The sequence below is a fragment of the Saimiri boliviensis genome, chromosome 17 (assembly GCF_048565385.1).
Source record: "Saimiri boliviensis isolate mSaiBol1 chromosome 17, mSaiBol1.pri, whole genome shotgun sequence".
Classification (NCBI taxonomy): Eukaryota; Metazoa; Chordata; class Mammalia; order Primates; family Cebidae; genus Saimiri; species Saimiri boliviensis.
In genome coordinates, this window is record NC_133465.1 from 20,869,661 (window position 1) to 20,895,090 (window position 25,430).

The window sequence follows — 25,430 nt, forward strand, 5'->3', positions numbered from 1 at the left end:
AATCCCCAAAGTCCAAATTTCACCCCTCCCGACCACCCATCACCTTCTTTCTCTTTAGAAATCTGAAAGCCATCTACCAACCTACTTTGTAAAACACGCCTAACTGCCTTAACTTCAAGATTATACATTTGCTGATAAAAACTATTCTTATAACGCACTCAAAGTTCTAGTATCATCTAATTACAGCTTCTGCACAGCTACATACGAATGTGCGTTTTGGAAGCCGAAAACATTAAGCTTCAATTACTTTTGTGCCTACCACGACAACAGGCAGAAACAGAACAATTTTGTGTAATTTTTTTTTCCTTTTGCTGTTTTCTCAGCTTTAGTCAAGGTGAGAGGAACCAGGCAAAATGCAGGCTTTGCGTACATGGCCATCCCAGACTCTTTTACTACATAAAGGAGAGATTAATAAAAGAAAAAAAGAAATAGCATACAGCATTCTCCTTACCCACCATAATTTTTCAATTTTCTTTAGAAAAATGCCAGCCAATAGCTAATGAGAACCATATCCTTTGTTACCCCCATGGGAAAGAACAAATGTTAATGAGAACTGAAAAAAATAATCAGCAATCTGGAACTCTGGTTTCCCTGCAGTGTGAAACAAAATTCCCTTCTCTAAAGCTATTTTTATAGTTGGTGCAACGGCATGATCAGAGTCCATCAACAAGGTGTGCTCGTGTTCACCCGTTCAGTGCCCTCACCTGGGGGGGGCACACGTTCACCCGTTCAGTGCCCTCACCTGGGGGCACTCCAGGCTCTTCACTTGCTCTGAAGGTGAAATTAGCATCACCAGTTCATCGGCTTCTAAACACCCTAACTTCAAACGGGACAATAACTCAGTTACAGAGAAGGCATTTGTTGTACATCTCTTTGGTTTTAAGTGGGGGAAAATACTTCCTTTTACAGTCTGTACACAGCTTTTGTCATTTCCAAGAGTATGTTTTCCATAAGAAAGACAGCTGGAGTCTTTTTCCTTGGTGTCTCTCTCACCGAGAATAAGAATGCTTCTGGGGTCAGATCTTGAGTGGTTTCTTCACGACCCAGGGCAGAAACTGCTTCCTTGAAAACTGGACTGGATTTAGAGAATCAAGTATAGGACTTGAGCCAGAAAAACTCTGAGCAAAAAAATACATGTTTAAGATGCTAATAACACTCCAGGGTTTGGGCCGTCCAGCATCTGAACTGTATTTTCAAATGATAGTCCATCCCACGTCATCCAGAAGCTCATCATGGAGGAATCAGAGGTCCAACCTAGGGCTGCATAATACTCTTCGTCATGCAAACAGCCTGTCCAGGGTATAGAGAACCAGCCACAGTCTATCAAATATTCTCCTTTTTCAGAAAAAGCTTCAGGCATTTGCAAAACATCTGTTTGCTCCATATTTTTACTAACCAAAAAATGTATTTCCTCTTCAGTAAATAACACAACAGGCCTTAAGCCTGTAATATTTTACCATCACTCTCTATTTTCAAAAGCTAGAAATCATTCGTATCACCCGATACAGACACTATTTTAAATAGACGTAACAGAAACTTGCCCCAACAATGAAAATTTTTTTTGGTAAATCACTTTCTGGACATTATTTCCCCAAGAAAGTATCATAAAAACCACCACCAAGGAAAACAAAGGATTCCATATTTCGAATCAAAAAGTAGTGGCCATGCATATTCATAATCTATCAACCACGTCAATCAAAATGGGCAAGACAACCCAGAGAGCAGCTAACATGCCAACTCCTGCCTCGGACGGGCCGTGAGCCTGTGTTTTCCCCACGTGAAATGTACAAACCGCACTGGACGAACTGTATGTCACACTTTAAATCCTAAATCTCTACCTTACACTGCTTCGGGATGGGTGATTTCCTCAGGACATCTGGGGTCACAAGGTATAAGCTTCTGCTCCCACCAAATGTAAATTCTGTTCTCAGCAAGAGTCTCTTCACATAAAAGGAACACGTGGCAGCCTCACCATGCTCCCCAGAGGAAGCTAAACGCCCCCAGAGTAGCCCCCAGAGTCCACTCCAGAAACGGGCTTTCCTCAAACGGGGAAGGGGCTGGATCCACACGTTGCACGAGCCACACTCACTAGCAACAGCGCTCCAGAACTTTTCCCGACTCCATTCATCACAAAACGTCCTGAACGCTTCGTACTATAACAGAGACAGACCTCTGCACCCGAGGGGGACACTCAGACCCCAATGACTCTCAGCAGCGAACCGGGAGACAGGGAGAGCGTACGCCAAGCGTGCGTTCCCCCAATCCTCCTCGCAGACGGTGGGCCCCGATGATGCGAAGGTGGCGGAGACAACAGGGCCCACCCCTGGCCGCGCCGCGCCGCGCCGCGTTCCCGCGCCCGGAGGCTCCGGAGAGGCCGGCGGGACGCGAGACAATGCAGCTCCCCCGGGGCCCCGAACTCAGCCTGAGCCGAGGGGCGCGCGGGGGGATCGATGGGCGAGCGCCCTTCTCGGCCACAGCCACGGTCACCGGCGGCCTCTCTGGGGCTAGGGGTGGCCTGACCTCGGCCTCGGCCCCTCGGTCCCTGGGAAGGGGCTCCAAGAAAGCGGTTTCTCTCGGGAGGAAACTTCCCGCTCCCGGAACTGCGGGCGGGGGGCGCGCGGCCTCCTCTCCCCTCCCCACAGTGGGGACCCGGGGGTTGGCGAAGGAGGAAAGGGACCCCTCCCTCCCGGCGCCTCTGCTAGGGGTGAAGAGATCTCGGAACCCGCGCCCCCGAGCGCAGCCGCCCCTACCCGAGGCTCCCAACGCGAGTGGACGGGGGGTGGGGGGAGACTCGAGCCGGGGTCCCGGGGGCCTAGGGAGGCCCGCATCGAGGAGTTGCCGCGGTACCCCTGAGCCAGAGACTGGTCCTGGGGATGAGGGCGCGGACACAGCGCGGAGTGGGGGGGCAGGGGTCAGCGGGGGAAGGGCAGGGGGACAGTGGGGTTCGGGGAGCGGGGGTAAGCGGGGCGGGGGCGGTGGACAGTAGGGGAGGGCGGGGGACGGCGGGGCGGGCAGTCAGCGGGGGGCGGGCAGGGGCGGGCGGGCAGGGGCGGCGGGGGAGGGGCGGGCAGGGGCGGCGAGGCCCGGCCGCTCACCTTCCGGTGCTTCTCCTTGTAGGGCAGCGCCAGCCACGGCATGTCCCGCACGAAGTCCTGCCACTGCCGCTGGTCCTGGTCCGAGGACACGAAGACGATCTCCAGGCGCCGCCGCGGCTCGGGCTCCGCCGCCGCCCCGGCCCCCGCCCCCGGCCCCGGCCCGGCCGCCGCGTCCCCCCGCAGGCGCCCGTAGAAGGCGGCCAGGCTGGCGCTGAGCTGCGCGCAGGGGGCGCTCAGGCTGCAGCCGAAGTAGAGCCCGAGGAGCGCGATGCCGCGGGCGCCCAGCGAGTGCACGTCCACCTCCTCGCCGCCGCCCGTCACCAGCTTCTCGCCCAGCAGCTCCTCCAGGAAGCCCGACATCCTGGCCCACCGCAGGCCGGGCAGGCGGCTGCGACCCCCGGGCTCCCTCGGTCTCCCTCAGTCCGCGCGGCGGGCGGAGGCGTCGGCGGCGGCGGCGGGCGCTGGGCAGAGCGGAGCCCCGCCCACGAGGGCCGCCCGCGCCACGCCCCTCCGCCTGCGCTGCGCCCCTTCCGCCCGCCCGCGCCACGCCCCCCTCAGCCCGCGCCAGCCCCTTTGCCCGCCCGCTCCACGCCCCTCCGCCGACCTCCGCCACGCCCCCTCTGCCCACCACGCCCCTCCGGTCTGCGTCACGCCCCCTCTGCGGCCGGCCGCGTCCGCAGCTGCTGGCCGGGTATGCGGGGTGACCGCTCGGGAGAGAAGCCGGACCTGCAACACCCCACTCTCCCGGGAAAACCTGGGCGGACGTGAAGAAAGGAGAAGAGTCCCTGAGCCAGCGCTTCTCGGGCTGCAGCCCCGCCCCCATTTCCTCTCCACCCCCCGATTCTAAATTCCCTCCAGACCTCCCGGAGACCCCGGCCCCCGGCGGAGCCCCTCACTCCGGCCCTGTTCTTCCCGGCCTTTTCCCCCTCCCTCCCTGTACAAAGCCCGCCCCCGCCGCCCAGCGCCCTCGTGCCCCCGCCCCGCCCCCTCGTGGCCCCGCCCCGCCCCCTCGTGCCCCCGCCTCTCGTCCCATCCACCTCCCCGTCCCCCCGCCCCCTCATGCCTGCGCCCCGCCCCTTCATTCCCCCGCCCCTCCTGCCGCCTCCGCCCCGCCCCCTCGTTCGCCCCGCCCCTCGTTCGCCCCGCCCCCTCGTGCCCCCCGCTTCCCCCTGACCCCTCGTTCCGCTCGCCTCGCCCCTCTTCCCCCAGGTGCTGACGGGCCCGGGTGCTCCTGCAGGGGCGGTCCTGGCTGGACACGGACTTCGGGTGTTTCTGAGCTGGTCCAAGGGGGCCGAGGGCGCCTCGCCGCTTCCGGTGGGTCTAGCCGGCTGCCGGGAACCCGGGAGGCAGAACAAACCCCCAGATACCTGCGGGGTGCGGGTCGCAGCGTGGGGATTGGTCCGGGGGTCAGCCCCTCAGATGGACGCGAAGGGTCCCGCGCGCCTCCGGAACACGCTGGCCGCGCTCCCGAACCCGCTCGGGCGCCGGGTCAGGTTTGTGGATCGTTGAGGACGTTTCTAGGGATTTGTTCTTCCTGCTCGCAGGCGGGACGCTGTCTGCGCTCAGGGAGAAACTGGATGAACCAGGTGGTCCGAGGTCCCGGGCGGGTCCTCCGGCTCCCACAGCCGCGCGCAGCAGGTGCAGGTCCCGGCCGGCCACGTGGAGGATGCAAACCCGCCGCTTCGGAGCGTCCCCCGCCACCGAAGGGCAGAGTGAGCCCTGAGGCCGAGCGGACTCCAGCTGAGAAACGGTCCCGGCGGGACACCAGGTGCACACACCCCACAGGACGCCGTTCGGGAGCGAATTTAAACCTCAGAATGTAACGTCAAGCCTTCTGCACAAAAACGCTTTCACATGGTAGGTTCTCCGTTTTTCTAGGGTAGAGGAAGGAAGGGTACGGGTTTTCAGCGGGGCGAAATGTTACCGTATAAAACAGGTGGAAGCAGGTGGCGATGGAAGCCGAGTGTGGACTGGCGTCTCTACAAATTATATCCGCTTTCTCAGTCACCTCCTCGTACCGCTCATGACACAGCTGAGACCCTAGGCGCAGATGACTGCCTTCAAGCACGCTAGAGCCCTGCTGCAAAGTCAGCTTCCCACTTGATTCTGAGGAAACTCATGCTGAAAGTCCGGTCACTGTAGAGACAATGTCATTATGAAACACACACAGAAACCATCACTTTTTAGTGAAAACTTTTTTTTTTTTTTAAGGGAGTTTAGCTCTTGTTATCCAGGCTGGAGTGCAATGGCGGAATCCTGGCTCACTGTAACCTGTGCCTCTGGGTTCAAGCAGTTCTCCTGCCTCAGCCTCCCGAGTAGGTGGGACTACAGGCGGGTGCCACCTCGCCCGGCTACTTTTGTATTTTTAGTAGAGGCGGGGTTTCTCCATGTTGGCCAGGCTGGTATTGAACTCCTGGCCTTAAGTGATCTGCTAACCTCAGCCTCCCAAAATTCTGGGATTACAGGCATGAGCCACCACCCACCCTTGGTGAAAACACTTAAAGCTACTCATATCATATATATTAAATTACTCGGTATCTTTTAAAATCTTGTAAATGGGTTACAATGTTTTTTCATCTCATCCAAATTCTATTTGAAAAGTTCATGCATTGAGTAGGTAGATTAGGAACTATTGAAAAAGCATGAGATTCCTACACTCAGACACTTTCAAAATTATGAAAACTAGGCCGGGCGCGGTGGCTCAAGCCTGTAATCCCAGCACTTTGGGAGGCCGAGGCGGGTGGATCACGAGGTCGAGAGATCGAGACCATCCTGGTCAACATGGTGAAACCCCATCTCTACTAAAAACACAAAACATTAGCTGGGCATGGTGGCACGTGCCTGTAATCCCAGCTACTCAGGAGGCTGAGGCAGGAGAATTGCCTGAACCCAGGAGGTGGAGGTTACAGTGAGCCGAGATCGCACCATTGCACTCCAGCCTGGGTAACGAGAGCGAAACTCCGTCTCAAAAAAAAAAAAAAAAAAAATTATGAAAACTAAAGGAATATGCTGGGCACGGTGGCTCACACTTGTAATCCCAGCATTTTGGGAGGCCAAGGTGGGAGGATCACCTGAAGTCGAGAGTTCAAGACCAGCCTGGCCAACATGGAGAAACCCTGACTCTATTAAAAATACAAAATTGAGCCAGCTGTGGTAGAGGGCACCTGTAATCCCAGCTACTCAGGAGGCTGAGGCAGGAAAATCACTTGAACCCGGGAGGTGAAGGTTGCCATGGGCCAAGATCACACCACTGCACTCCAGCCTGGGCAGCAGGGCGAGACTCCCTCTCATAAAAAAGAAACATGACGGGGCTATCAGCATTTACATGCTATGACAGCCAAGGACAAGGCACTAGTGAGCAGGCAATTTGGGGGACTACAAATATCAGCATACTTAACTTTGGTATACGTGGTGGAGGTCTGATATAAAAAGGAGGTTTGTTCCATATTTTGCTTTTCTGATTTTACAGGAAAGCACTTTCCACTGGAATGTGTCCAAACCAGCATCTGGCACCTGGGGAATGCACATGAAATATAAATAAAATTTAGAGAATTGTGGATGCAGCAGGCCTTGGTTAGAAGCCAAATATCGCAGCTGCCTTTTAAAGGGGTGTGGAAAGAGGGGATTTGCAATGGAAATGGTCCCCAAATCATAATTCTAGTGGGTGTTACAAGAAGCCCAAACAGAGTCATTTGGCATCCTGTGAAGAATTAGCCAGTGTCCTCTGGCTTACAGAAATCACTCTCTGTTTATGTAGTACACTTAAGGAGAATGCCCCACTGGTGTTTAGCTAGTGACGGTACATGAATTGACTTGGCTATTATGAAAATTATTGTTTCAAAATATTTATGAATGGCCAGGGGCAAAGGCTCATGCCTGTAATCCCAGCACTTTGGGAGGCCAAGGCAGGTGGATCACCTGAGGTCAGGAGTAAGACCAGTCTGATCAACATGGAGAAACCCTGTCTGTACTTAAAATACAAAAAAATTAGCTGGGCATGGTGGCACCTACCTGTAATCCTAGCTACTCAGGAGGCTGAGGCAGGAGAATTGCTTAAACCTGGGCGGCAGAGGTTGCAATGAGCCACGATCGTGCCATTGCACTCCAGCCTGGGCAACAAAGCAAGACTCTGTCTCAAATACACACACACACACACACACACACACACACACACACACGAATGAGCCTCAACATGTATTGTACAGAACAGACATAATACAGAGTTTCTCTTCAGAAATTGCATTCTAAGGCACATGATGTCATACAAAATTCACACGGAATAAATATTTGTCACTTTTAAGATGCATAAATCAGTCCTTGGTCTTCAGAAACAGTAACACCCGTGATGTAGGCCAGGTGTGGTGGCTCATGCCTGTAATCTAGCACTTTGGGAGGCCAGGTCAGGTGGATTGCTTCAGCTCAGGAGTTCGACACCAGCTTAGGAAACATGGCAAAACCCTGTATCTACTAAAAATTAGTCGGGTGTGGTGGCACGCATCTGTGGTCCCAGCAACTCAAGAGGCTGAAGTGGGAGGATAAACTGAGCCCGGGAGGTTGAGGCTTTCAGTGAGCGTGATTGTGCCACTGCACTCCAGCATGGGTGACAGAGCATGACCCTATCTCAAAAACAACAAATATTAGCTGGCATGGTGGCATATGTCTGCAATCCTAGCTACTTAGGAGGCTGAGGTGGGAGGATTGATTGAGCCCAGGAGGTTGAGGCTGCAGTCAGCTATGACCGCACCACTGCTCTCCAGCCTGGGTGACAGAGCAAGACCTATTCTCAACAACAACAAAAAAATCATGCGTAACTCATGGGAGAAGGTCAAAATATCACCATTAACAGGAGTTTGGAAGAAGTTGATTCCAACCGTCACATGTCTTCCGTGAAGGAAGAAAGTACAGATGTGGGCCAGGCACAGTGGCTCATGCCTGTAAGCCCAGCTACTCAGGAGGCTGAGGCAGGAGAATGGCTTGAACCCTGGCACCGAGCTGAGATTGTGCCATTGCACTCCAGCCTGGGCAACGAGAGCGAAACTCCATCTCAAAAAAAAAAAAAAAAAAAAAGTGCAGACATGGTAGAAACAATGAGCAAACTAGAGTTAGAGGTGGAGCCTGAAGGTGTGGCTGAGACTGCTGCAATCTCATGATCAAACTGGAACCCATGAGGACTTGCTTCCTGTAGCTGAGCAAAGACAGTGCTTTCCTGAGACGGGTTCTGTTCCTTGGGAAGATGCTGTGAACACTGTTGAAATGACAGCAAGGGACTTAGAACATCACATCAACTAAGTTGTGACTCCAAATTTTGAAAAAAGTCCTACTGTTGTTATCAAACAATGTCACACGCTACAGATAAATCTTTCATGAAAGTGAGAGCCAGTGGATCTGGCACACTTCACTGCTGTCTGATTTCTTTTCTTTTTCTTTTTTTGAGACAGAGCCTTGCTCTGTTGCCAGGTGCCAGGCTGGAGTGCAGTGGCGCGATCTCAGCTCACTGCAACTTCCACCTCCCGGGTTCAAGCAATTCTCCTGCCTCAGCCCCCAGAGTAGCTGGGACTACAGGTGCGTGCCACCACGCCCAGCTAATTTTTGTGTTTTAGTAGAGATGGGGTTGGCCAGGATGGTCTCAATCTCTTGACCTCATGATCTGCCTGCCTTGGCCTCCCAAAGTGCTGGGATTACAGGTGTGAGCCACCGCGCCCAGCCTGCTGGCTGATTTTAAGAACTTTTGCCAAAGCCACCCAACCTTCAGCAACCACCACCATCCTGATCAGTCACCACCAGCTGTCAACACCGAAGCAACTTGCTGAAGGCTTAAATGAGCATTAGCATCTTTTAGCAACAAACTATTTTAAGGGAGTTTTATGCATTCTTTTCTGGACGTAATGCTACTGCACACTTAATAGCTTATAGTGCTGTGCAAACATAATGGAGTCTTGCTCTGTCACCCAGGCTGGAGTGCAGTGGCATGATCTCAGCTCATCGCAACCTCCACCTCCCGGGTTCAAGCACTCCTCCTGCCTCAGTCTCCAAGTAGCTGGGATTACAGGCGTGTGCCACCACGCCCAGCTAATTTTTGTATTTTTAGTAGAGATGGGGTTTCACCATGTTGGCCAGGCTGGTCTTGAACTCCTGACCTCAAGTGATCTACCTGGCTCAGCCTCCGAAAGTGCTGGATTACAGGCAGAAACCACTGCACCAGCCTAATCATAACTTTATATGCACTGGAAAACCAAAAAATTTGTGACTCACTTTATTGTGATATTAGGGTGTTTTTTTTGAGATGGACTTTTGCTCTTGTGGCCCAGGCTGGAGTGCAATGGCAGGATCTTGGCTCACTGCAACCTCTTCCTCCCCGGTACAAGCTATTCTCCTGCCTCAGCCTCATGAGTGGCTGGAATTACAGGCACCCACCACCAGACCTGGTTAGTGTTGTTTTTGTTTTTTTTTTTGAGACGGAGTTTCCCTCTTATTACCCAGGCTGGAGTGCAATGGCGCGATCTCGGCTCACCGCAACCGCCACCTCCTGGGTTCAGGCAATTCTCCTGCCTCAGCCTCCTGAGTAGCTCGGATTACAGGCACACGCCACCATGCCCAGCTAATTTTTAGTATTTTTAGTAGAGACGGGGTTTCACCATGTTGACCAGGATGGTCTCGATCTCTTGACCTCGTGATCCACCCGCCTCGGCCTCCCAAAGTGCTGGGATTACAGGCTTGAGCCACCGCGCCCGGCCAGTTTTTTGTATTTTTAGTAGAGACAGGGCTTCACCATGTTGGTCAGGCTGGTCTTGAACTCCTGACCTCAGGTGGTCCACCCACCTGGCCTCCCAAAGTGCTGGGATTGAGCCGCTGTGCCTGCCATGGCTGGTATTTATAATGACCTTCTTTCACTACCCAATATGTATTCCCTTTGCTTTCAGTAAGCTCCTCAGCGGGTTGTGGTCTTTTCCTGGTGAGTGACCCAAATCTTCATTCCTGAAAGGTCTGGGCCCTTGGTAGTCCTGCCTGGATTGAACTATTGTGGTTTTCCATTGCCCAAGTCATAGGCCGTGGTCCACTAGGAGACACCCTGCAGGACCCCCTCTACAACGGACATACCCTTGCTCACCTCAGTCGTGGACTCGTGGTCCAATCTAGGACCGACCACCCTCGCCGCACAGAACCTCTCTCATCTGTCTGTTGATTCAGAGGCAGTGGGAGGCCAAATGGGCCCAGCAGGAGTCTTCACTGGAAGTTCAGTGGCATCACGGCGGAGTCTCCTGGGGGAAGCATTCCTCCATTTGGAAATAAGACCCCTAGGCCAGCAGAGCAGAAGGTCACAGAAACAGGAAGCAAACTTCGTGCTGCTGGGGCACTAGAGATACTAGCGACTGGTGCCACTCTCACTGCCACCCCTCGATTCCTGAACCCATGAATCCTGGCTGTGGGAGAAACAGCACCCTATACTCCATTTGGACTCAGAGCAAATACTGCCTCCTGGAGAACTCTGCCCCAGCCCTCCAAGGCCTTGCCACCCAGCCGGTGCTGCAATGGAGTCTTCCAAAGGCCATCCCACTATTCTATCAAACCAGCTGCTTCAAGATGGTGGGCAGATGGTAAGAGCACTTAGGACGTTTTTATTTTATTTATTTATTTATTTTTATTTTTTTTTTTTTTAAGACGGAGTTTCGCTCTTGTTACCCAGGCTGGAGTGCAATGGGTGTGATCTCGGCTCACCGCAACCTCCGCCTCCTGGGTTCAGGCAATTCTCCTGCCTCAGCCTCCTGAGTAGCTGGGATTACAGGCACGTGCCACCACGCCCAGCTAATTTTTTGTATTTTTAGTAGAGACGGGGTTTCACCATGTTGACCAGGATGGTCTCGATCTCTTGACCTCGTGATCCACCCGCCTCGGCCTCCCAAAGTGCTGGGATTACAGGCATGAGCCACCGTGCTCGGCCTATTTATTTATTTTTAAAGACGGGGTTTCACCATGTTGATCAGGCTGGTCTGGAACTCCTGACCTCAGGTCATCTGCCTGCCTTGGCCTCCAAAGTGCTTGGATTACAGGCGTGAGCCACCACGCCCGGCCCTTTAGGACGTTTTTAGCAGTGAGTCCATGGGCATGGGTTCACAGCCATGCTTTCTTTGCTGAGAAGTGGGTTCCTTGGTCAGAAGCAATGCTGTGTGGTGTACCCTGACAGCAGGTGAGGCATCCTGTGAGTCCGCAGACACGGGAGATCTGGCAGGAGCATGGCATGCAGGTAAGGCAAATCCCGATCTAGAGCAAGCGTCTGCTCCAGTGAGGACAAAATGCCGCCCCTGCTGAGACGGAAGTGGTCCCATGTTGTCAACCTGTCACGGGGTGGCTGGCTCATCACCCCAGGGAATGGGGAATATCTGGGGCTCAGGGCTGGTCCCGGCTGCTGGCAGATCGGTCACTGAGAGCAGCTGTAGCCAGGATGGCGAGTAAAAGTCTATCGTGTGAGCCCACGAATAAGCTTCATGCTTGCCTTCATGGCCACTTTGTTCATGAGCCCACTGGGCGGTAACAGCGGCAGGGGGAAGAGGCTGACCAGCATCCACAGGACGGGCCATCCTCTCACTCCGTCACTCAGCATTGACATAGCACACAGGTGTCTTCGTGTTTTCTGCCACACACCCCTTCCCTCAGTTTCCTTGTCACCAGTTTTCCAATCATGTTCCCTCCAAGTCCCCGACTCTCCCACAGATCACTGGCTATAGTCCATGAATCCATATTGCTCTCACCTCTAGCCATTTCTCCTTCTGAGCACAATACTGCTCCAGCTTCTGCTGGCTGAGAGGGTCTGCCTCCACTGCTGCCCTTCAGGGATGTCCAAGAACGAGGCTGTCGGGCAGCAGCTGCCCAGTTCTGGACAGTGCCTGTGCACGGTACAGAAGCAGGACGTGAGTCTTCCCTTTCTCTGTCAGCTGATCATGGGGACTCCCCCTGGTGTAGGTAGGTGCTGGGAGAGAGAAGGCAGCGTGGAATTGCGGAAGTAGAAACCACAGGCTTTTTTTTTTTTTTTTTTGAGATGGAGTCTTATTCTTGTTGCCGGGGCTGGAGTGCAGTGGTGCGATCTCGGCTCACTGCAACCTCCACCTCCCGGGTTTAAGCCATTGTCCTGTCTCAGCCTCCTGAGTAGCTGGGATTACAGGCGCCCGCCTTTTACACCTGGCTAATTTTTGGTATTTTAATGAGACGGGGTTTCATGTTGGCCAGGCTGATCTCAAACTCCTAACCTCATGATCCACCCACCTCGTCCTCCCAAAGTGCTGGGATTACAGGGGTGAGCCACTGTGCCTAGCCTGTAATTTTTTTTTTTTTTTTTTTTTTTTTTACAGAAACAGGTCTTGGCCAGCCGTGGTGGCTCATGCCTGTAATCCCAGCACATTTCGGGTCTGAGGTGGGTGGATCATTTGAAGTCAGGAGTTCGACACAGCCCAGCCAACATGGTGAAACCCCGTCTCTACTAAAAATATACAAATTAGCCTTGCATGGTTGTGGGCACCTGTAATCCCAGCTACTCAGAAGACTCAGGCAGGAGAATTGCTTGAACCCAGAAGGCGGAGGTTGCCGTGAGCCGAGATGGCACCACTGCACTCCAGCCTGGAGGACAAAGTGAGACTCTGTCTCCAAAAAAAAAAAAAGAAAAAAAAATAGGGTCTTGCTCTGCTGCCCAGGCTGCAGTTTAGTGATGTGGTCACAGCTCACTGCAGCCTCCAACTCCCAGGCTCCAGTGACCCTCCCACAGCAGCCTCCTGGGTAGATGGAACTACAGGTGCACTCCACCATGCCCGGCTATTTTTTTTTTTTTTTTTAGACATGGGGGTCTCACTATGCTGCCCAGGCTGGTCTTGAACTCCTGGCTTCAACTGATCCTCCCAGCTTGGCCCTCTCAACTTCAGGGATTACAGGCATGAGCACCCGGCCCCATTTGTAATTCTTTTACATGCTGAAGCACACACACACACACACATACACACACACACACACACATCAAATGTAATGCTTATATATATGCATGAAATAGATCTGGAAAGACATTTAAGAAATACTAACAGGTTGCTTGGGGAAGGAAACTGGAAGACTAGAAATAGATGTGAGAAAAATATGGAAGATAGTATTTTACTCCAAAAAAAAAAAGTTTCTGAATGTTTGAGTAAGAACTTATTCAAAGAATAAGCTACTATAAGTGCAGAACGAAATATTTAAAATACGGCAGGCAGTTCTGAATCAAAGAGAAAAATCCCTCACACATGGAAAATTGAATTCCATTATAACAAAGCTGTTAGTATAAAATGAACATTTGATGATAAAAGATGAGGAAAGTTTTCTCAGTCCACTTCATTTAGGAAATAATTGATTCCACGAAATCTGAATCAAAATGGATGCAAATAAAACACTTATCCGGTATAATTGGGAGTTGCCTGTAAAAGAGTTTACTTGTACATTAATGGTGTATTAACAATTTCCTTTTTTGAGACAGAGTCTCAATCCTCTCTCTATGATGACAGACAGTGCTGCTAAGTGACCTTCACTGTGGAGACAGGAGGGAGGGGACCCTGCCGGAGCTTGGGGTGCTCTTCCTCACCTGCTGCCTATGGGTCCCCATGACTTTCATGGCTGGAGGCCCCACATCCACTTCTGCAGCCAGCCATGTCAGGCCTTATCCCCTCTGTCACACCAGGCCAGACAATCAAAGTGACTTGTGGGGAAAGTCACTTCAGAGAGAAAAGCTGAGAGCTTCCGCCCTCACATAAGACCTGACTGGGTATTCCATCCTGATCCCAGAACGAAGTGTCCCAAAAGTATGGCTTCCAGGAGGGCTCCCACCCATTTCTTCTCTGGGGCCCAGAGACCCTTAAAAGAAGGATTGCTTCGGCCAGGAGCAGTGGCTCACATCTGTAATCCCAGCACTTTGGGAGGCCCAGGCAGGTGGATCACCTGAGGTCAGGAGTTTGAGACCAGCCTGACCAACATGGTGAAACCCTGTCTCTACTAAAAATAAAAAAGTTAGCCAGGTGTGGTGGCGGGCACCTGTAATCCCAGCTACTCGGGAGGCTGAGTGAGGCAAGAAAATCGTTTGAACCCAGGAGGGTTGTGGTGAGTTGAGAGCGAGCCATTGCACCCCAGCCTGGACAACAAGAGTGAGACTCCGCCTCAAAAAAATAAATAAATAAAGACACGTCATATCCTCTTACAACTCAGACATATCTGTGAGGCTCTGGGCTATGGAATGCTCCCCTAGTCCTTTCGAAGCGGTTTGTGCAGCCTTCTGAATAAAATGACCACTGTTGACTTAGAGGGCTCTTTTTTTTTTTTTTTTGAGGCGGAGTTTCACTCGTCACCCAGGCTGGAGTGCAATGGCGCGATCTCGGCTCACCGCAACCTCCGCCTCCCGGGTTCAGGCAATTCTCCTGCCTCAGCCTCCTGAGTAGCTGGGATCACAGGCACGCGCCACCATGCCCAGCTGATTTTTTGTATTCTTAGTAGAGACGGGGTTTCATCATGTTGACCAGGATGGTCTCGATCTCTCGACCTCGTGATCCACCCGCCTCGGCCTCCCAAAGTGCTGGGATTACAGGTTTGAGCCACCGCGCCCGGCCCTTTTTTTTTTTTTTTTTTAAGACAGGGTCTCATTCTGTTGCTCATGCTGGAGTGCAGTGGCACGGTCATGACTCACTGCATCAACCTCCTGGACTCAAGCAGTTTTCCTGCCTCAGCCTCCCGAAGGGTTGCAATTACAGGTGTGAGCCACCATGCCCAGCAGAGGAATTTTTTTTGATCAACATCTTCTGAGAGTCCCTGGCCCAGGTGGGCAGATGTTGCTATGGCACTGCCTTCAGGCCACCAGCAAAAAACGTGCTTAAATGTTCCCAGGCCACATTTTCTTCATACAAAGAGTGCATATGATGCCAAAGCGTTAGCATTCATGAGACCGAAAACCCCTCCCCAACATCCCCCAGGATTTTCCTGCATACACCCGAAATCTGTTCCCCACTTCTGCACCCTACCAGCCCCCAATTCTGGTTTCCTCAAAGAGGAAGGAGTGTTCCTGGTTCCCAAAATATGCTTGCAGTGAATGGTATAATGGTAAATGTTAAACAACAATAACAAAAAGACCCTAACTTGCCAGGCGCGGTGGCTCACGCCTGTAATCCCAGCACCTTGGGAGGCTGAGGGGGGCGGATCACTTGAGGTCGGGAGTTTGAGACCATCCTGGCCCACGTGGTCAAACCCCATCTCCACTAAAAATACAAAAAAGATTAGCTAGCGTGGTGGGCTGCCCTTGTAGTCCCGGCTACTGGGGAGGCTGAGGCAGGAGAATTGCTTGAACCTGAGAGGCAGAGGTTGCAGTGAGCTGAGATGGCGCCACTGCACTCCAGCCTGAGCGACAAAGTGAGACTCCATCTCAAAAAAAAAAAAAAAAAAAAAAAGAATTTTAAAAAGTAAGGCAATAAATTATCAGGAATTTTTGGGCTGGTTGTTAAGCACAGTTATTAAAAATTACATTCTATACATTTATTATTAAATTATATTAAAAATAGGTAATATATGCTCAAAACTCATCACCTCCTAAAAATTTTACTACACTGTGCTGTTGACTTTATTTACATAGATTGTTTCTGGTGGCAAAAACATCATCTAACCACGAGCTGGTTATTCTCTTCCCAATTCTATGGCTGATGACCTCACTTGGTAGTTTGAAATCAGCCATGATGGGAATTCTTGCAACCACACAAGTCAGCGAATGCTGTAAGCTGGGATCTTTTTTTGTTTTTTAGACGGAGTTTTGCTCTTGTAACCCAGGCTGGAGTGCAATAGCACACTGCAACCTCTGCCTCCTGGGTTTAAGCGATTCTCTTGCCTCAGCCTCTGGGATTACAGGTGGGCGCCACCACGCCCAGCTAATTTTTTTTTTTTTTTTGTATTTTTAGTAGAGACGGGGGAAGGGGGTTCACCATATTGGTCAGGGTGGTCTCGAACTCCTGAACTCAGCTGTTCCACCCGCCTCGACCTCCCAAAGAGCTGGGATGACAGGCGTGAGCCACCGCGCCTCGCCATACAATGACAGCGTTAGGCGGAAAGGGCAGTGAGAATGCTCGCGTGCCCCCTGCCGGCGATCCGGAGCATGGCGGCCTCAGAGCTTGCGGCCGCTCGTCACTCACCTCAGGAGGTCGCAAGAGCCCTGGGCGGGACCGAGGCGCGAGAGCTCGCGCAACACTTCTTGGGAAATGTAGTTGATGTCGGATTGGAACTACATATTCTGGCAGGCACCGCGCTGCCGGACTGCAAATACAAATCCCGGTACGCACCGCGCTGCAACCCCGAACATGAGGTCACTTTCTGGTGGGTCTTCATCTCGTTTGTCTCTGACATAGAGAAAGCTGTTTTCACAAGAGGCTTTTTGAACATGATAGCGCTCTCGCTGGGGTGCGCAGGACGATGCTTGCGGCCGCGGCTTCCTCCTGAGGCGAATCTGCCGTTGCAGCACGGTGGTGGTCTCGGGACCCGCCACGTGACGCTTGTCGAATCTGCTGCGGGAAGAACAACGCCAGGGTTGCTTGGGTAGCTACTGTCATGGCGGCCGCCACCCCCGATGTTGGGGGCTCGGTGTCGGAGGCAGCGGGTTCCGCCGAAGCCCCGCTGCAGTACAGCCTTCTCCTGCAGTACCTGGTGGGTGACAAGCGCCAGCCGCGGCTCCTGGAGCCTGGGAGCCTGGGCGGGATCCCAAGTCCAGCCAAGAGCGAGGAGCAGAAGATGATGGAGAAGGTGATGGAAAGCTGCGCTTTCAAGGCTGCGCTGGCCTGCGTGGGAGGTGAGGCCGGGCGAGTGGGACCCCGGGGACGCGGAGGGCTTGGACGGCAGCGGGGACCTCCGCCGAGAAGACCACGCGCCTGGGAGGCGAGGGACTACGGGCCTTGACCTTGGCCGGACCCCCGCCTCATTCCGTGAACTCGGGCGTCACCCCTCCTGTCCCCTCGGGTCAGCTTGATGATCGGTGCTGTGTTTGGGCCTAAAAGTTACTACATGGGTGACCTCGTTCACCCGTTAATTCCCTTAGATTCGCTCATTCTCTTAAACAATTCATTCGACAGATTGTTCCTAAGCAACTGTCACATGCCAGGTGGCGGGATTACAGGGTGAAAGAGACAAGACCCTGTTCTTCATGGGGCCGGTGTTTCACTGTGTGGAGAAGAACGTTGCTCGGGAACGCTGCAGAAGAGTGATGGAGACTAAGGAGCTGCACGTGCAGACGTCCCCAGGGCAGCGATTGCCTGAGGTTTGAAAAGCTGAAAGGCCAGTGAGAAGCCTGCACTTGGCCTTCTGTTTCTCCCTTAAGCTTTCCAGAGATATGAGAACGTGCAGTGTCCCTTTTGTGTGCAGGGTAACGAAGTTGACCATATTTGCAGATGAGTTTGTCTCACTGAGAATGAAAGGCATTTAAGAAATGAATATAGGGAGTGCGCCAATGAAAACAAGTGAGGTAGGAAGAAGAAACATCTTTTTTTGGTTGAGGAAGACCATAGAAGAGGTGATACTGGAGCTGCATCTTAAAGGATTGAGAAAATACAGGTAGGCGGGGTATCCCAGCACTTTGGGAGGCTGAGGAGGTAGGTCGCTTGAGCCCAGGAGTTCGAGACCAGCCTGGCCAATATGGCAAAACCCCAGCTCTACAAAAAATATACAGATTAGCTGGTGTGCACCTGTAGGCCCAGTTGCTCAAGAGGCTTAGGTGGGAGGATCACTGGAGCCCAGAGGTTGAGGCTGCAGTGAGCTGTGATCAAGCTACTGTAGTGTAGCCTAGGTGACAGAGTAAGTCCCTGTCTCAAAAAAAAGGGTCAGGTCCAGTGGCTCACACCTGTAATCCCAGCACTTGGGGAGGCTGAAGCGGGTGGATCACAAGGTCAAGAGATCAAGACCATCTTGGACAACATGGTGAAACCCCGCCTCTACTAAAAATACAAAAAATTAGCTGGGCATGGTGGCGCACGCCTGTAGTCCCAGTTACTTGGGAGGCTGAAGCAGGAGAATCACTTGAACCAGAAGGCAGAGGTTGCGGTGAACCAAGATCACGCCACTGAACTCCAGCCTAGGCGACAGAGCAAGATTCTGTTTCAAAGAAAAATAGAGAGGCTGGGCGTGGTGGCTCATGCCTGTAATTCAAGCACTTTGGAGGCCAAGGCGGGCAGATCACTTGAGGTTGGGAGTTCAAGACCAGCCTGACCAATATGGTGAAACCCCGTTTTTAAAGGAAAAAAAAAAAAAAGAGAAAAAAAAAATAGGCAAAGGAGAAGTGTTATTTCAAGTTTGGGGTTGAGTCGGGGATTTGGGCTTTTCACTTATAGGCATTAGAGCAATAGTTGATGTTTTTCATGAAGAGTAATAAGTGGTAATGAACATGATCAATCAGGATAGAGTGTGTTGAAGGAAAGAAAAATCTGTGGATGAGAAGGCCAGAGAGGAAGTTCACTAGACTGAAGCTTCATGAGGGCGTGGACTGGGTCTTTGTTCCTCACTCCGCCTGACCCTAAGAAGTCACTGATAGAGTTGTTGAAAGGACAAATGGAGTCTTCATCGTGCTCATGGTTGTAGCAGTGGAGGCCCAGACTGGGATGACAGTTGTGGACATAGACAGGGATGGGCTGGACTTGAAGAACTGGGAGGAAAGATTCTGCCGTGTTTCACGAATGAATGGTTACAGGAGGAAGCAAAGCAGAGCCAGAGGTGCTCCTAATGCTGGGAGATGGCATGGCTGGAAAGAAGGAGCCACAGGCGGCAAAGTCTGGAGGGAGGTGCCCATGATCTTATTAATCTCACACTGACCATGAAGTCATGAGGGGCATCCCTATGGGAAGGTCAGATGCGGACAGCAGTGTGAGAGTTGCTGTTGGCTAGCTGTGTGGCCTTGGTAGAAGTGGCTTAACCTCTCTGAGCCTTGGTTTATGTATGGAAAGAAGCTGATAGCATCTGTCTCGCTGGATGACTGTGAAGAATAAATGAAGCTGTGACTATAAAGTGCCCAAGTGTAGTATCCGGCATGTGCTGCTCAGTGAAGCGTTGCCATGGATGTCACTATGGTCAAGAGAGGTATTGCAAAGCTGATAGGTGAACTTGAGGGTGGCTGGTTTATGTGAGAGAGTGTAGCAAGCATAGAGGGTTAAAGGAGCGAGAAACCCTAGAGACAGAAGATGATGTCACAATAATAGACCCTGGATTGTGTCCAGCTCTCCACCAGGCAGGTGGAGTTCGAGTTGGCAAGAGGGGGGCGTCCCTTCCAGTACGATCCCAGCGCCGTAATCCAGAAACCTTCGCCTCTGTGCTTGCCTCTAGGATTTGTCTTAGGAGGTGCATTTGGGGTGTTTACTGCCGGCATCGATACCAACGTGGGCTTTGACCCTAAGGATCCTTACCGCACACCGACTGCCAAAGAAGTTCTGAAGGACATGGGGCAGAGAGGAATGTCCTATGCCAAGAATTTTGCCATCGTGGGAGCCATGTTTTCCTGTACTGAGTGTTTGGTGGAATCTGTAAGTGTCTCTGCCTTCTGAGAAATCCTTACTGGGGCCGCCATTTTAAAGAGAAATTGCTCTTTAAAAGTCATTTGCAAGTTGTTATAGAAAGCAGCTTGGAGCCTCAGATACACTCTGGGTTTAAGTTCTAGAAAACAGTCCCTGTTGCAAACTTTTGGTGTGTTTACAGTATGGGCTTGTATTATTTTTTACTTTTTGCAGGCTAGAAGTTAGCTAATGATTTTAAACATGAGACTGTTGGAGAGCCCCTTTAGAAATTTTTATTCCATTTCAAATTCTGGACTTGGTTTCGGCACTGTGGCGCCACCTGCAGGAAGCGCCTGTGAGCACATATTGTGTACGTGTGTGCCCTGCACCGTTAGGAACTGTGCTTTTGAGAAAGATGGGGTTTCCTTTTGGCAGGGACCCAATGAGCAAACTAGAAGCCCTGTGTATTTTCCCTGAATGGCCTTGAGTGTTTCTCCGGCTTTAAAGTGTCCTTCTCTGTCCACAGTACCGGGGAAAGTCGGATTGGAAGAACAGCGTCTTCAGTGGCTGCATCACCGGAGGAGCCATTGGTTTCAGAGGTTGGTAAACGGCGCGCGGATACTTTTCCTCTGTGGCCTTGGAGAACGTGCTGAGGCTGCCGTTTCCAAACACAGGAGTTGTCCAGTGACGCTTGATCTTCCTCCCCCTGACCAATACATTGCAGTTGTTTCTGCGTGAACTCAGCTTTGGAAACTCACTGGGATCTAGATGAGGTTTCTGATCCCTGGCACTGTCGACATTTGGACCAGATGAACCCCTGCCGGGACTGGGTCTGTTTTGTGCATTCTGAGGTGTTTAGCACCATCCCTGGCCTCCACCCACAAAATGCAGGGAACCCTGTCAGTTGTTACAACTAATTTTTCTTTTTTTTGGAGGCCGAGTCTGACTCTGTCACCCAGGCTGGAGTACAGTGGCATGATCTTGGCCACTACAACCTCTGCCTCCTTGGTTTAAGTGATTCCCCTGCCTCATCTCCCAAATAGCTGGGATTACAGGTGCCCACCACCACATCCAGCTATTTTTTTGTATTTTTAGTAGAGATGGGGTTTTGCCATGTTGAACTCCCAACCTCAGGTGATCTGCCTGCCTCGGCCTCCCAAAGTGCTGGGATTACAGGCGTGAGCCACTGTGCCTGGCCAGTTGTAATAACTCTTGATGTCCCTGAAAGTCCCCCTGAGGGGCAAGTGACCCCAGGTGAGTCACCGATCCAGATCTAAGAACACAGAACTGCCCATGCTGAACATACGGGAAAACCTCCTCACGCTGAGTGATCCCTGCACTCTGTCGGTGCGGGACACAGAAGCTGGGCTGTGTCCATTCAGCCCAGGCCGCCCCACGCAGCTGACCACGCCGAGCTTTTTACTCTAAGCATTTCAAGAATTTAGACCTTTTTTTTTTCTTTTTTTTTTTCTTTTTTGAAATAGACTCACTCTTGTTGCCCAGGCTGGAGTGCAATGGTGCAATCTCAGCTCACTGCAGCCTCTGCTTCCTGGGTTCAAGTGATTCTCCTGCCTTAGCCTCCTGCGTAGCTAGGATTACAGGCTCCCACCACCACCTCTGGCTAATTATTGTATTTTTTTTTTTTTTTTTGAGACGGAGTTTCGCTCTTGTTACCCAGGCTGGAGTGCAATGGCGCGATCTCGGCTCACCGCAACCTCCGCCTCCTGGGTTCAGGCAATTCTCCTGCCTCAGCCTCCTGAGTAGCTGGGATTACAGGCATGTGCCACCATGCCCAGCTAATTTTTTGTATTTTTAGTAGAGACGGGGTTTCACCATGTTGACTGGGATGGTCTCGATCTCTTGACCTCGTGATCCACCCGCCTCGGCCTCCCAAAGTGCTGAGATTACAGGCTTGAGCCACCGCGCCCGGCCAATTATTGTATTTTTAGTAGAGACGGGGTTTCATCATGTTGGCCAGGCTGGTCTCGAACTCCTGACCTCAGGTGATCCACCCGCTTTGGCCTTCCAAAGTGCTGGGATAACAGGCATGAGCCACTACACCTGGCCGACATTTTTCTCAATAATTCTATACAGTTGTCTGTTTTAATTTTGGATATAAATGATACAACAGCAATACTTTCTGCCCTCGGGGATTCTGATTTCTACCCGTTGAATGCTAAGTACAGATATTCTGGAAATGTTAGATTATCAGCTGTAAAAAAAAGAGAAAACCAGTTTGCTTGCTGTTTCCTTGTTGGCGTGCCCATCCGAGTGTGGAGGGCCTTGGGGCCTGACTCCTGGAAGCATCAGTGCTTTATCACTGGACCAGTTTCCATCTGTCATGCCCCGACTTGGAGCAAAAAGCTGGTTTTCATATCTTCTGGGAGACAGGATGATTTGCTGTCATGAAAACCTGGTTTTGCTGCTCTGATACCGTTTGTGATTGGCCTGGAGGAACTACTTCATCGCCTCCTTTGCTCAGCTTCACCAGGGCCTCTTGGAGAAGCTCCGCTGTCTCCAGGACTGCTTTGATCACCTTCCCAGGAATGTATTCCATAAACAAATCAGGGTAAAAGGCCATATGCTTTCATTTGATTCCAAGGGCTGCTTCTCTTAGGCAGTTTCCTGCCTGTGAGGGGCCATTTCCCTAAGACTAGAAATAGTCCTTGAAGGAGACAAGCCAGACAAATGTAGTTAGATGAGACGCGGGATTAGATCTGTCCGCTGCTGCGTTGATGTCTCACAGCGCTGCGATCGCTTGAATCACTTACAGTGCTTAAGCTGCTTCACACCTGAGGGTGTGTGAACCTGACGTGAGTGCGTCGCACCCCAGCAGCTGCCGCGTAGGTGATGTGATTTCTGTTTGTTTGACAGCTGGCTTAAAAGCTGGGGCCATCGGTTGTGGGGGTTTCGCTGCGTTCTCTGCTGCCATCGATTATTACCTACGGTGAGAGGGACTGCCCGTGGGAAGGACGATGCCAGCCCTGGGTCTGAGCTGCTCTTCGGAGGACGGTTTCTGGACCACCCCAGGGCCCTTGCTTCAGGACCTGAAGACGTTCGTTTTCCTTCATGTCGTTGGGATTCTGAGGGGGCCACCTGGCTTCTCTCCTCCAGCCTTCAGAGCAACCGCACTTTGCTGCTCCTGGCCTCCAGCCAGGCCTCAGAGAGGACGTGTCGTGCCAGATGCTCTCCTCAGAGCAGATCGGGAGACAGCATGTCGACGTACAGGAACTGGGCTCCACAAGCTTAGTCCTGACCACAGGTGGCCCTCTAGGTTGTCTCGTGTTGTGAACACAGAGGTGACAGTCTTTACAGGTACCAGGAAGCTCTTCTACCTGGGACTCCAGGCAGCTGTCCATCTCCAATACTGGGCAGGGCAGGGCAGGGCGTGTCGATGCCGTCCAACCAGTTCCATCACTTGTTTTGTGTTCTGCCATCCTTGTATAAAAAATACACCCGCCCCACACCTTAGAGTTCAAAAGGTTGGTTTATTTTTACTTTCAAATTCCCTAATTCCAAAAATAGTGCCAGGTTTTGGCCCAGAGATAACAACTGAAGGGAAAGAATGAAAGCACCCGAGGAGGCCGGGGCCGGCGGATTCTCGGGGTTGCTGGAGGACTGTGTCGTCCTCGGCCTGGGGACGGCGGATTCTCGGGGTTGCTGGAGGACTGTGTCGTCCTCGGGCTGGGGACGGCGGATTCTCGGGGTTCCTGGAGGACTGTGTCGTCCTCGGGCTGGGGCCGGCGGATTCTCGGGGTTCCTGGAGGACTGTGTCGTCCTCGGCCTGGGGACGGCGGATTCTCGGGGTTCCTGGAGGACTGTGTCGTCCTCGGCCTGGGGACGGCGGATTCTCGGGGTTCCTGGAGGACTGTGTCGTCCTCGGCCTGGGGACGGCGGATTCTCGGGGTTGCTGGAGGACTGTGTCGTCCTCAGCAAGATTGTCACATCTACCAGGGCCTGCCTCAAGAGCCCGGCCCGACCTCTTCCTAGGATGTAGGGAACCCTGTCCGTGAACTGGAGGGTGTCTTCGGAGCCCCTCCTTGGCTGGCTGAGAGGCACGCCTGCAGTCTGGTGAGCCACACGCTGGTTTCATGATGGGACCACTGGCCCAGGCCAGCTCGAGCCCCCTGTGAAGCGTCCTGCTGTGCTCATCCTGGTGACTTGGTCACAGCAGCTACTGGCCAAGGTCAGATGTCACTGAGGGGCTGCTCACCACCACCCTCGTTCTCCAGCGTCAGGGAAGTGTTTTAACATGCTGATGTTTTCGACTTGATCTTGTGGTTTCTTTCTTGCCTGTGTGCCATGGGGGAAAAAAGCCATCCACAATTGGGCTTCACCACTGCTGCTGCTTTTGGGGAGAGGAAGTTGATGGAGTCAGGCCTTTGCTGTTGGGTGGGGCCGGGCAGGTAGCTTGGTGGGGGCCACGCAGTTCTGGGTACCTTCAGCCGGCGGTAGTCTCCTTTTTCCTATCACAGTAATTCCGCTACCCCTTCTTTTTTGCCTTCGCCCTCATCTGCCCTGTCTTCTAGCCCACACAGTCTTAGCCAGACTTCAGACTCGGCCTGCATGGCGTCCCAAGTATTGTCTGTGTGTGAGTGATGATCAAACCCAGCTGGTAACACCTTCCCCGGGCCGTGTTTGCCATTTCCTGGGAATGAATGTGAGCCCTGGCTCAGGGCTCATGTCCTTGTATGGTGAATTCTATATAACGCCCCTCCCTGTCTCACAGCTAGGAGGCTTCATCACTGCTAGGCTAGCTGGAGAACTCCCCAGAGCCCAGGAGACACTGTTTCCTCTACTGCCCCCGAATACAGGACACCAGCACTCTGAAGCAAGGGCCATTAGGCACTCCTACCTGGCGCCTGGTGCGGTCCTGGGGTGCCTGGGATCTTCTTTCAGTCTAGTACATGGAAAGGGCCGTCAGACAATCCTGCCTGGCACCTGGAGTGGTCCTGGGGTGCCTGGGATCTTCCCTCCATCTAGCACATGGAAAGGGCCGTCACCCGACAATCCTACCTGGCACCTGGTGTGGTCCTGGGTGCCTGGGATCTTCTGACTTTCCATCTAGGGCTGTCAGACACTCTTACCTGGTGCCTGTCACGGTCCTATGGTGCCTGGGATCTTCTGACTTTCCATCTAGCACGTGGAAAGGGCTGTCAGACACTCTTACCTGGTGTCTGTCACGGTCCTAGGATGCTTGGGGTCTCTGTCTAGCACATGGAAAAGGCCATCAGACACCCCTTCCTGGCACCGGGCGCAGTCCTGGGGTGTCTGGTATCTTCTGTCTTTCCATTTGACACATAGGACCCAGTACAAGAAATGCCACAAGCCGGGGGGAGGGGAGCTGTCAGCGGCCATTGGTTCAGTAAGCCAGGCATTGCCCACACTGCCTATTCACTTGAGAGGAGATGAATCGTTTCCTGTTTTAGATGGCTGCGGAGCCAGTATGAGCTCATAAACCAAACAGCAATTTTCAGAGACATCTGTTCCTGATCTTCAGAATAAACTCAGTGTCCAGTTGCTGAGGCTGGTGGGAGCCTACATCAACGCCACTGGCTCTCCCAAAGCAGGGGGGGGGGGCCTCGGGGATCCAGCTTCTCTGATAAGCAGGTTAGACCAGAGGCCGCCTCAAAGATACGCTGCATGGAAGGAAGATGTAGAGAAGTGATCACAGAAAATAAGCAGCTTCTTCTTCAGTGGACAACCTCGCGGCATGGCCAGGTTGCGGGTTGACATTTTCACTTTGCGAAAGGAACTGTACACGAATGCTCAGGGCGAGACCACAAGTGGCCTGGATGCTGGCTGAGCGGGGGCCTTGTGAGGAGCAAAG

At 52.5% G+C, this 25,430-nt stretch overlaps 2 protein-coding genes and 1 long non-coding RNA gene across 3 annotated transcripts in view; 2 read left to right on the forward strand and 1 right to left on the reverse strand.

Moving 5' to 3' along the window:
* NXN (nucleoredoxin) overlaps positions 1–3,570 on the reverse strand; it is a 164,337-nt gene extending 160,767 nt beyond the window's left edge. Inside the window, exon 1 of the mRNA XM_039476541.2 lies at positions 3,096–3,570. Coding sequence (XP_039332475.1) covers positions 3,096–3,455 — 360 coding nt within the window. The 5' untranslated portion in view covers positions 3,456–3,570. The remainder of the gene's footprint in view (positions 1–3,095) is intronic.
* Positions 3,571–4,268: 698 nt separating this feature from the next.
* LOC104651604 (uncharacterized) lies at positions 4,269–6,907 on the forward strand. Its single transcript, XR_745062.3, has 3 exons — positions 4,269–4,409; positions 4,640–4,952; positions 6,565–6,907. It is a non-coding gene; the product is annotated as an uncharacterized LOC104651604 (long non-coding RNA).
* Positions 6,908–16,437: 9,530 nt separating this feature from the next.
* Positions 16,438–23,071, forward strand: TIMM22 (translocase of inner mitochondrial membrane 22). Its single transcript, XM_003929331.3, has 4 exons — positions 16,438–16,917; positions 19,434–19,630; positions 20,127–20,199; positions 22,475–23,071. The coding sequence occupies exons 1-4, from the start codon at positions 16,680–16,682 to the stop codon at positions 22,549–22,551; spliced, it is 585 nt and encodes a 194-aa protein (XP_003929380.1). The 5' UTR covers positions 16,438–16,679; the 3' UTR covers positions 22,552–23,071.
* Positions 23,072–25,430: the final 2,359 nt, after the last annotated feature.

What these genes read in the sequence shown, in the direction of transcription:
- TIMM22 (XM_003929331.3), top strand. Translation starts at nt 16,680, where the DNA reads ATGGCGGCCGCCACCCCCGATGTTGGGGGCTCGGTGTCGGAGGCAGCG. An exon ending in TGCGCTGGCCTGCGTGGGAG is followed by an intron (nt 16,918 to 19,433) that starts GTGAGGCCGGGC and finishes GCTTGCCTCTAG; the next exon opens with GATTTGTCTTAGGAGGTGCA. An exon ending in AGGAGCCATTGGTTTCAGAG is followed by an intron (nt 20,200 to 22,474) that starts GTTGGTAAACGG and finishes TTTGTTTGACAG; the next exon opens with CTGGCTTAAAAGCTGGGGCC.